At 44.0% G+C, this 11,677-nt stretch overlaps 4 protein-coding genes across 4 annotated transcripts; 1 reads left to right on the top strand and 3 right to left on the bottom strand.

Annotated features, from left to right (window-relative positions):
• Positions 1-588: 588 nt before the first annotated feature.
• V865_007481 (pantothenate kinase) lies at positions 589-3,147 on the bottom strand (the record flags this gene model as incomplete). Its single annotated transcript, XM_066231228.1, has 7 exons — positions 589-673; positions 1,159-1,252; positions 1,346-1,407; positions 1,494-1,725; positions 1,852-2,854; positions 2,913-2,978; positions 3,046-3,147. The coding sequence occupies 7 exons, from the start codon at positions 3,145-3,147 to the stop codon at positions 589-591; spliced, it is 1,644 nt and encodes a 547-aa protein (XP_066087325.1).
• A 1,466-nt stretch (positions 3,148-4,613) lies between these two features.
• V865_007480 (uncharacterized protein) lies at positions 4,614-7,425 on the top strand (the record flags this gene model as incomplete). The annotated part of the gene is made up of 7 exons (XM_066231227.1): positions 4,614-4,688; positions 4,810-5,110; positions 5,180-5,526; positions 5,589-5,985; positions 6,044-6,330; positions 6,384-6,807; positions 6,878-7,425. The coding sequence occupies 7 exons, from the start codon at positions 4,614-4,616 to the stop codon at positions 7,423-7,425; spliced, it is 2,379 nt and encodes a 792-aa protein (XP_066087324.1).
• Positions 7,426-8,918: 1,493 nt separating this feature from the next.
• Positions 8,919-9,256, bottom strand: V865_007479 (uncharacterized protein; the record flags this gene model as incomplete). The annotated part of the gene is made up of 2 exons (XM_066231226.1): positions 8,919-9,087; positions 9,183-9,256. The coding sequence occupies 2 exons, from the start codon at positions 9,254-9,256 to the stop codon at positions 8,919-8,921; spliced, it is 243 nt and encodes an 80-aa protein (XP_066087323.1).
• Positions 9,257-10,326: 1,070 nt separating this feature from the next.
• Positions 10,327-11,434, bottom strand: V865_007478 (uncharacterized protein; the record flags this gene model as incomplete). Its single annotated transcript, XM_066231225.1, has 5 exons — positions 10,327-10,561; positions 10,624-10,702; positions 10,756-10,820; positions 10,877-11,081; positions 11,251-11,434. The coding sequence occupies 5 exons, from the start codon at positions 11,432-11,434 to the stop codon at positions 10,327-10,329; spliced, it is 768 nt and encodes a 255-aa protein (XP_066087322.1).
• Between the last annotated feature and the right edge of the window lie 243 nt (positions 11,435-11,677).

Raw genomic sequence — 11,677 nt, 5'->3', positions numbered from 1 at the left:
GCCAGTCGTCCCATCTCATGCCATATCATCTCCGTTCTAACAAGATGGCCGTCGAATGGGAATGCTTCCGAGACTTCCACATACACACGTACAGTATTTGTAGACGGATACATACAGGATCCTTTCCTTTTTTTTGGATATTTGTCTAGCCTCTATGACTTACTTGCTTGAGAGGATGAATAGGAAGAAGACACCCATTCGTATCCGTACTGTACGTACAACATGTGATCTACAAGAACAAAACAACCAAAAAGGCGTAAATCCCCGTGCCGTCGACTTCGGCAGCTAGCCTTATGGTATAGTAGTGCGCAACACTAATTACCAATCTTCAGCCCCTCCAACAGCGGAAAGGAAAAGGAAAGGAAGAAGATACATTAAAAGATAAAAGTGTAAACTCTCTTTTCCCTTCCTGCCGAATAAGCTGGAAGTTCTCCTTGGGGATCAGCAGCATCATCATCAACATGAACTAATTCACCCCGCTATTTAGATATCATTTTGCGTCATTCATTATGCTAGATACTGATTCTACCAGATCATTTCCCCCCAATGCAATGTATGTATGTATATATACGGTAGTGATTTACTACCTTACAATCCGTTCTCACCTTTCCCATTCTGAGGTTGAGGCTCAGGCTCAGGTTCTACATTTTTGATCCAAGCACCTATCGCACCCCTACATGGAAAAGGTCAAAAAGTCAGTCAGCGAATTCACAAGCACATATTCACATGAGCAGATGAGAGGTAAAGAGAAGCAACGCATAACAACAGAGCACAAGCGGGTAATCGGGAGCGGAAGCAAAAAGGGATCCAGCCAAAAAAAAAAAGTTTAATTTTGTTCCTGTTCCAAAAACATGGATGATCGAGCAAAGAAAACCGAGCAAAGTAAAGGGAGAACGAAGAAATCTGATTTCATAATGATTTGATATCATTCTTCTTAGATCACCTCCTGTTGATGACGGTATCACCAAGTTCACTGGAATCAAACCCTCGGAGTGGCCCTGTCCGAATACAATACTATACAGTAGCATGTTCCGTTCTCATGGGAAGGGGAAGGTAAGACAAAGAATGATAGTCCAAGAGAGCTTGACGAAATGAAACCATCTGGACATGACATTTGCCGAGCCGGCCCGGAAACACAAGAGCGGTTATCTCACTCACAAAAATCCTTCATGTCGTAGGAAACATGCTCTCATCGTTCCTTTACTCCAAAATCTGATAGCGTAAGATAACGTGGAGATGGTTGCGGCGTGGCCTGGAGACGAGAAGGATATCAGCGATTGTTTTCAAATTTGAAGGTGGCATTTGACTTTTGGCAATTGTTCGTGAGTAGAGATATACGACTTGCCTCTGATGAAGCATCCCCCAAAGAATACCTTATCCAATCCGTATTTCGCTGCGTTCATGTATCTGTAACACACAAGTCAAGACATAAGCATAAAGCCGCATACAATGGTATCTACAAAGAAAGGTAAGATCTAGAGGGGGAGACTCACGCAACATGTCCGATATTGTTACTTATAGCATACAGCAAACTCTTGGCTATATCTTCCTGTTTGAAAGTCTTCTTCCTTTCCTCTGGGTTTGATCCCTTTCTAAACACTTTACCGAAAGATGAAGCGATTGTAGACGATTTCAATCCGATTTTGGAGTAATCCGAACCGTAAATATCTCCTACGAGCATGTCGACAGCTGAGTTGTCGCCTTGTTCAGATAAGAGCAGCATTTCTGCGATATGGATGAGTTACGAGTGTCGAGATAGGCCAGTGAACAATCAGTGGGTAAGAGGCGTAGGTAAAGTCGAACATATATGATCAGCACTTATCATCTTAGTGGTCATAGGTGGACACTTACCATCAAAGTTCTCTGCATCCGTTAACAAACTCAACAAGCCCCATAATGTCCCTCCACCCAACGAAGTTCCACTAACTCGTTCGAACGATCCATCCTCATCCACTTTCACTATACTCACTCCACTTCCTATATTCACTATCAAACATGGGAAATGGGGTACCGAATCCGTTCCGTCAAGCGTATCAGCAAATGTAACCTGATATGCAGGTGGGGTAGGTGAAGGTCTTGGTAATTCCGATGCGGGTATGGTCAACTTGATTGGTGATTGAGGTTGCGCAGATGTCGATGTTGAGGTATGTGATACTTTATATACCAATTCTTCCGAAAACCAAAATACTTCTTGAGGGATTTTCGATACGAAACCTAATCCCAAGATCAAACATTCCATCTCTTCTTCCCTTGTCACTTCCACACCTAATTCATCCTTTAGTCGATCATAGTACATATGTGCTCCTCCACCAGTAGCCATCACTTTTACGTTCTTTTGCATCTTCTCCAAACTCACTCTATTAGCCGATGCGGACGATTTGATCAAATCCTGTAAGAATGCTATGAGATCTTCGATATGTTCCGTTTCGAACCGAGCGAAATTCAATAAGCCTCCTGGTAAAGGAGGCGGTAGAGAACTACGACGGTATTTCGAATTATGATTTGATATTTTTCCTCTGGTCGATGCAGAAGGAGATACGGTGTTTATACGTGGTGATGAGGATGAGGCATGATGGTTATTGTAATCTTCCGATAAGACTCCAGGTGTCAATGCTCCGTTTAGAGCTGGACGGCGTTGAGGTGGAGAATGGTCGAATGGCGCGTGAGAATGAGGATTAAGAGAAGGTGAGACGTTATGTGATGATGAGGATGCACCATTGGAAGAGAAAGGTGGGATAAACACGGATTCCGAAGGTGGTAAAAAGGGTGAGGAGGTTCCTGATTGTGGGGGAGTGGTGGATATAGGTAAGTTAGATCGAGTGAAATATACTACTTTGGCAAGGGATCCGCCAATCTATTTATTCAATCAGCGTTGTGTACTTGACTTGATATATACTCAAAGAGTCACCTACATCTATAGCGATATGAGAAACAGGCTCAATGTAGTGAGGCAGATATATACCTCTCGAATCTCGGGTCTATATAAAGTATGATTAGTCATGTCAGCTTGTGCTATGAGGTTTCACCATACTTAAGCTAACTCACTGCTGGCGATTCTTCCTGTACTATCTGTGCTCCAGTTGTATCCACCACTATCCTCCTTGCTTGAGGGATGGATATGTCTGGCATAGGCGAAGCAGTGGGCATCTCTCTTACTTCCTTCGCTCGAGGTGATTAATCAAGGGAATGATGATGAGTTTCACTCAGTTGACCAGGCGGATTCTTCTGACCAGAGATCTGCCTGCGACTAGCTATGGTTATTTGTTTACTCTACAGCACTTCTCGGATCTTCGTGGAGTATCGGACGACTCGAACTGATGCTGACTAAGGCATGTGACAGCGTTTGTTGACGCCCAAGCTTTGTCGAGTATGGGCTTGTGTTGGTCTGACAGGATTTCAGCTGAAGATACTCCCGGCTGGACAGAGTGAGGGAGATGACACGATGAGACGATGTTGTGGCTGTGATTATTATCGTCTCATCTTTCAGATACTCCAAGTTCAAGTCCGACTTTTTTTCGGAACTCAACAACGAACGTATTTTGGGGTAATTGTCACTAGCTCATCCATCCACTGGCACTGGCGTATATACCCGGTAAAACCCACAGTGGATTTAAGCGCACTGACCTTGTGACCACGTGCGACGGCCTCATGCCTCATGATACAACTGGGCCCGTTGTCTTTATCCAGTCAGCCGATGAGTTATATTCTGTTAAATATGACGTGTGATACAGCGTCGCTCCAAGTTGACCAAATTGTTGAGAGCAGAACAAAAACGACTTTTGGGTGCATCTGTCAGTAAAAATGGGATGATCCACTCAACCATCAATCAACCTCCTTCTTAGATCCTCGTTCTCATCAAACCCTCACCTTACACTGCTTTCGGGCATAGCGATTGACAGTTAGGAGTCAACTTTGCATCGCAATGTTCGCTTCTTACTTGCTCGCTTTCTTCTCTACTTCTTCCTCATACTCCTAGATTTAACATATATATCAGACACATACCATTGTACTGCATTCGCACTTTGGATTCTTCTTGACGTAAAGATATCCTCATTCGATACCTCGGATATCACGAATATGTGGGTGATCTTCTTCCGCCTCTTCTATCGTCATGATTCATCATCCTTCGCCATCCCACTCTATCGGCTATGATGATTTTTATTTGTCGCCCCAGTCCTAATGGCCTCTATCCCATGCGTGGGGGACGCCTTGTGGATTGACTCTATTCGCACTCCAGCCTTTTGTTGCGTCTCTGAGCCGTCTTATCTCTCTCCCTTCCTTTCAGATATCTATCGTGATACGTTGAAGAAGGACCTTCCGCTATTCCTCGTTAATGTCGTACGTGAAGGGTTGTCGCTGACGATTATTCGCTCGCTGCCTTCGTTCCGACAGCGGTCACTCGAAAAGAAGACAATGGATGTTCGACAATAGCTTGGAAAGCAGTATTTGATCTGATATGTAAGTAGATCTCGTCAAGATTATCTATGCATTCTTTTCTTTCCTTCAATTCTTTCTGCATGCGCATCACCCATCTGCTATAATATTCTCACAATTTCGTTTTCCATATCTGCTACTTGAATGGTCTATCCAGTTTGCATCGTCCCCATTCCATCATGTCGCCTCCCGATAGCCCAACGATTAATTACTTTTCCATGCTAAGACTGACCCAGCAAACGGGATTGAAGTCAGTATGTATCATTGCTTAGATGAGGGCTTTATCGTCTACTCCTATCTTTTGATCCTGTCATATTACGTATTAATTGATAAGACATTAGGTATTGACACTGACATTCTTGTGTTTGCCTTCAGAAATCGGATAGTATCCATTCAGCACCTGCGTCGCCAATCTCTGCCGAACCCGAAAGCTACTTTCCATCTGTACCGGCACCTGCACCGGCTTCTCGACCCAAACGAAGATTCACCTTGCCGATATCTCGAAACAGACTTCCATCAACTTTCGAAATGGATCCCACTGCTGTGGACGGTATAGTGCCTATCGCACTGGTACAGGGTGTACCAATGCTGAAGATCTCGAGTAAGAAGATGAAACAGGTCATCATAAGACTGAATAACGGAGGGATATCTTGGTCTTCCAAGAAAGATAACACGGGTGTGTATTAAATATCTGCTTATAGATGTGTCTGACCAGTGACAGCTTACAATGATATTGTCCCGTCAGTTTCGATAAGCGAAGTTCGCGATTTGCGATTGGGTCAACCACCTTCCGACACCTATAACAGCTCACGTTGGATCACCATTGTCTACGTCCGAGGTAATCAATGGAAAGTGCTCCATATGGTCGCTCTTACAGACGAAATTTACAACTTATGGGTACAAACTCTTAAGTCGTTGGTATCAGTCACTTTGGATAGACACGTCGCGGATGTCACTCCTGCGGATCCTGATCTGATTTGGATTAGACAACTATGGCCTATAGGATCGAAGGTCATTGATAGGCAAAAGGCGGAAGCTCTGTGCACCCAGATTGGTTTACAGATACCTGATCCTGTTGCCAAAACTATCGATGTAAGTGTATAGTTTCATCTAGCTCACATGCGGGTCATGTTATACTGACGAAAGGATACTAGGGTGTCCTCGACATGTCGACTTTCCATCAACTAATCAAAGATTGTCAGACTCGACCTGATATCGCCAAAATCCACAGTGAACTTTCCGAAGACGGCCGTCTCGACGCATCTCGAGTCAATCAATTCTTGAAAGACACTCAAAAGTTGACAGACACTGAAGCAGTCTTCGAGAAATTCAAACGTGATGGAGAAGATCATTGGACTCTCGCGTCTTTGACCGAGTTTCTGTGCTCAGCCGACAACACCGCAAACATGTCACAAGATATGACTCACCCCATTCAGCATTATTTCATCTCCAGTTCGCATAACACTTACTTGGTTGGTGAGCAATGGAGAGGCGAGAGTACGGTCGAGGGGTACATTAGGGTTTTATTAGCTGGTTGTCGATGCGTTGAGAGTGAGTCATATGACCATATCCTAGCATAAAGTCACTTCGCTGATACTCCCTCATTCAGTGGATGTGCAAACGGGTGATCTTGAACCTGTCGTGTATCACCGAAAGACTCTTACTTCGAGTGTTTCGGTCCGAGATATCTGCCGTGCGGTCAATCAGTACGCTTTCGTCGCCTCGCCCTATCCAGTCATCATCTCAGCGGAGATTCACTGTTCGTTCGAACAACAGAATCGCTTGGTAACCATCTTGAAGGAAGTCTTCGGCGACAGATTGATCACTGCTCCTCTCACTGGTGAATGCACCGATTTGCCTAGTCCTGAACATTTGAAGAATCGAATCATGTTTAAAGTAAGTTTTGGATCATGGCTGCAAAACGAGCATGGACTGATAGTCATGACTAGGCTAAACCACCAAAACCCGAACCGAAATCACCTAAATTACTGCCCTCTCCAGATTCAGCTACATCTTCCACCGAATCCGACTCTGGTTTCGCTAGGTTAACTCGAAGGTTATCAATTCAGGGTAAAACTGAGAAACCAGATGCCTTCTCGCCCCAACTAGCAGAGCTGTTGGTTTACACAACCGGTGTGAAGTATAAAGGTTTTTCGAAGTTGAACGAATATGAAACGAAGGAACAATTCAGTGTCTCTGAACGTACGGCAGCCAAGATCGTTAAGGAGAATAAAGCCGATTGGGTCAAACATAATTTCAATCATATCTCAAGAGTTTATCCAAGAGGTACGAGATTGACCTCGTCCAATTATGATCCTACGGTCGCTTGGAGTGCAGGTTGTCAGTTGGTAGCGCTCAATTGGCAAACACTTGGTGAGTGTTGATGTCAAAAGATTCACAACGTGAACATCGTGCTGATCTTGCGTTTGATTTGCTTTGGTAGATGAAGCTACATTACTCAATCATGCCATGTTTCACGCTTCAAATGGATACGTACTCAAGCCATTAGCCCTCCGTCAGAAAGTGCAAGAGATACCTACAAGGTATCGAATCAAGATCCAGGTGATATCCGGTCAACGAATGCCATTATCACCTGATTTATACGTCGAAGCCACTTTGAAACCCACTTCGCACTACTCGTCATGGTCTTCTGCATCTTCCACTTCGTCTTCGTCATTATACGAATCTCCACCTTCCAGCCCGACTTTTAGACGAACGCGAATATCCAATGGAGTAACGTTGAACCCCAATTGGAACGAAATGATCTCATTCGAACTTACCATCCCCCCATCGAGTTTGATATTGAATTTCTTACATTTGGAAATCAAGAATAGACAAAATGGTTTGATAGCTCAATGGATCAGACCTCTCAGTCTCACTCCCAAGGGGTATCACCATTTACCGTTATATGATCCGATGATGAGTAGATTTGTCTTTGCTACGCTGTTTACCAAAATTGATATAGATATTTTGGGTTCCGGTTCAACTTGATTGGTTTATCTTGGAGTTGAATGAATTGTACGACTAGCTGATTATTTGTGTAGCCATTTTACGTTTGGTTGTTTTTGTATATAATGATTTATGATAATGCTTTTTGACGAATAAACCAATGGATGATACTTATATGCAAACGTGCCTTATGATTAGAAAGGATCAGATGTCACATCATCGTCTGATGATCAATCGTCACTCAAAAAATGGAAGAAAGATTTTCAGACCTGAATGGGCAGATCTTTCAGACGGTCGCATAAGAGAGCAAACCTCATGTGTAAAGTAGAGTATTAACGATAAATGGACTGGACTGGGTAAGAACGGGTAATTGATCAATCTTCTTTTCAATTTTCCGGCTTGTGCTTTTCTTCCTTTCGGCTGCACATCGAGAATTTCACCCTGATTGGATATCAACATGCTCTCCATCAAGTTCCTTATCTTTCTCATCCATCAGTTCCCATAGAGGTCATGGTGGCATACCCAAAGATCGATGATTCTTGGAAAGACGAAAATCCGGAAGTTTACGATCCTCAATTTATAGGATGTATAACACCAAGGACACCTGGAAACAGGATGGAAGAAGCGTGGATAGGCCTAGAGGTGTACAGTGAAGATGAGTGTCTGGTGAGTCAAACGTAGCATCAAATTAACATATTCCCATTCGACTAAATTTGCCTATGTCTTATCATTTGATGTGGTTGGTCCATAGCGAAATTGTCGGTCGCTTGCATCACCCACAGCGGAAATTACCTTCGATCATGCGTATTATAGCCCTCATCGTAATATAGTTGTTGGTGTACAGGCTTGTACCATACCATTACAGCTGATGAAATTGGTGAGAACAGGAAAGGGAAAGTGGCGAATTGCAAGAAGAATTCAGCTTATGTGAGTGTTAGTGATACATCACTGTCGCAAGGAGCAATATGACTCAAGTCAGATGATGGCTGAATATCAATCCTCTTTACCTAGGCCTATTACCTCACAACCACTCAATTATCAATCATGCCTTGACCATCTCCCCAAAGTACTGAATAACCAATCCAACCCTGAAACATGGGCATCAACGCCTTCGACATGTTTAGAATTCTGCCACGCTGACACATCCATCTCGAATATCACTATACAGACTGTCACTTATCGACTGCTCTTCGAAGAAACTTCACAACATTGGTGATCCAATTGCAAGTGCTTTGGACCACCTCTTAGATTATACAGGGAAATGGGGAGGAGGAAATGTGGAGAGAAAGCGGTATTCATGTCTCAGCGGGAAAAGGATCAATGCCGCGCTGAGGATGAGCATGAAATATATCGGGATAACACGTAACACATAATACATAACACATAGCATACTGTACTGTAGTCGATGAATGACTACATCAAATTACATATCATAGCATGTAAATGTACGGGACCTTCCATACATGGCTGGTTATTCGTGAAGGGTTCAATGAATAACCTGCTTTGCCTGAGAAATGCGCTTGACGAACGAAGGACTATCTATTGTTTGATCGATTACCGTAATTCGCCGTACCTCTCCTAGGTCTCTTGGTAGTATCCGAACCTCTGCCATCGAATATCTGATATGGCTGTCGCCTCTTCCGCCCCCGAATGAGGTCTCGATTCCTCTCGTCAAAGTCTTTCTTGAAGTCTCCGAAAGTGATGCTACGCACATCCATCATAATAAGTCAAGTTCGGCCCATCAAGTGACCCATCGGACTCAGAGAGTGGAAAAGGCTGTGCTCAAAGGCCGAACTTACTAATTCGCAAGTCTACAGTCCATCTTCAACAATCGATCTTCCCATTCTAGCGACAGTCCTGGCTTCTTCAACATCATGGATCGATGAAAATTTATGATCCGTACATCCCCATGATCATTTTTGTAAACGTACCAACGGTCTACACCATCATGAAGTATATTCCTCGAGTGGAACGTATCGTAATGACCCACAATCATTTTTCTCCAGTTACACCCGCATCAGCGCTCTTACATTACAAGCCATCGGTACAATCCAGCAGATACTCACTTATCTTCAGGATCAATAAACCCTAGAAAATGTTGTTTTTCCGATAGGTTTACCAACATCCTCCAGAATCATCCAAGCAACGATCGTCTCGGGCTTGATGAATGTCCCATAATGTTTGGGTATAACCGTTCCTTGTGGATCTACTAGATGTTTCGTGTAAAATTCAGGATTGACCGTTTTCCACAGCTGTAAGGGCCGATTTCCTATCTAAGACATTGTAGCTATCCCCTCCATGCCATATATCACCGTTAAAATCCATACACGACGTATACTTGATCATCACTTCCACTCCATGTATATATGGAGCCTTACATGTGGTATTGACGCGGTACACCTTGGCTTGAAATACATCCCATAAAGAGCCACGGCCAACAAGCTGCCCAACCTTTACTCTCACGCTAATCAGAGGTCGAAGTTTGGCTAAATCGGAATGGGCTAGATGAACTGGTGATGCAGGATAACGATTGGGGAAAGTACCTTCAAGATCGAAGGCATGATGACCGATATGGTTAAAAGCGTTCTCGTCAATGCTGAATTCGACTTGATCTATATCATCAATCCAAGAGGGCATCTTCTTGATCATATTGTTTATGCGTATGGCGATCAAAGCAGAATGTTTTCATGATTGCAGGAGAGAAGAGATGAGGAGGAATAATATGGCCAGTACGTGGTCAGATGGATGTATGCGGCTACCCTACTTAGCTGAGTGTGTGCTTACTGGAGTCAGGGTTAACATGTCGTCGTATCTCAAATCTACAAGGTTAAGCTCAAGACTTGTGCTTACATTCAGCTGAACTCTGCACGAATGTACAAAGGCCTACATACCTAAGGATATACATATGGTATAACACGACGCTTTGAAGATGTACCGTACATTTTAGACGATGTCCAGTCCCTGCCTGACCCAGCCTATATACTCAGAGGTGAGAGGTGAAAGAGCGAGAGCCACGCGATTCCACCTGATGTGTCGACATCCAACCCAGGGTAGAGGATTGGCAGTCGAGTTCAGACGATAGCCCCACCTTTGCAGAATGGTCACCTCGCCGATATCTATCCTCGGTTTCTCTTTGTAGACTTTCCCCTTCTCTCTTTGTATTCTCTCTTGAAGTCCTCTAATGTGATGCTTCACAGCTCTAAGCCTAGATCGACCTTGAAGCGAGAACTTTCTACTCACAATTGCGCTAGCCCAACATCCATCTTCAGATTCCGTTCTTCCCATTCTAACCATAGTTCTGGCTTGTCCATGATGAGAGCTCGATGGAAATCTATGATGCGTATCTCTCCATCGGGCCTTTGGTAGACGTACCAGTGTTCTGCCCCATTATGCAGCATCCTTCTCGCGTGGAAAGTTTGGTAAATGCCGACAATTGTCTGTCTTCGGTTACATCAGTAAGACCAGCTGCAAGAACATTCCCAGAATCACTTACTTGGCGCAAGCATCAATGAACCCTAAAGCAGTGGTTCTGCCGACAGGCGTTCCAACATCCTCCAAGATCATGCAAGCAACTTCCGTTTCGGGTTCTATATATGTACCATGATGTGTAGGTATGACTGTCCCTTGTAAATCCAATAGGTGTTTGGTAAAGAACTCATGGTCATTCTTGACCGCTTGCATCGCCAACTTATTGTTGCCTAGAATGAAAAAAATCATCCCCTCCGAAGTACTGGTCGCCGTCAAAATCCGTGCAGGAGGTAGATTTCACCATCACATTTACCGAGTCGGAATTTCGATAAGTGGAATTGATGGGATACATTTTGGCTTGATAGACGTCCCACAACGAACCGGTCCCAACGCACTTACCAAGGGCGATCCTAGCAACAAAGGGGAATTTATGGGGATGTGCAAATGCGGGTCTGGGATGGCGAGAGAGCAAGGTACCTTCCCAATCTAAATAGTGATTCACGACTTGATCAAAATTCTGTTTATCGACAACGAACTCCACGTGAGTGACACTAGCGAGCCAGTCGGGTGTTTGCTTCGACATTGCGCCAGGGTTAGGTGTTGACATTAGCGATAAAGAGTGAAGCGAAACAAGTTTAGTGAACAAATGTGTAACTGTCTAAGGTTATCCTCCGTCCTGTCCCTGCTCTGCTTCCTAAGGCTACAGATTTAGCTGTGGCCCTGTGCGGGTTCAACATACTCATGTATGCACATGTACGCATGATATACGACTCTCCATTCCAAGATGGATAAATCGTCGAATTCCGGTCACACATCTGCAGCGAAT

The sequence above is a fragment of the Kwoniella europaea genome, chromosome 2 (assembly GCF_036810445.1).
Source record: "Kwoniella europaea PYCC6329 chromosome 2, complete sequence".
In the NCBI taxonomy this organism is placed as follows: Eukaryota; Fungi; Basidiomycota; class Tremellomycetes; order Tremellales; family Cryptococcaceae; genus Kwoniella; species Kwoniella europaea.
Note: the sequence above shows the minus strand (reverse complement) of the source record. Positions and strands in the feature narration are given on the sequence as shown.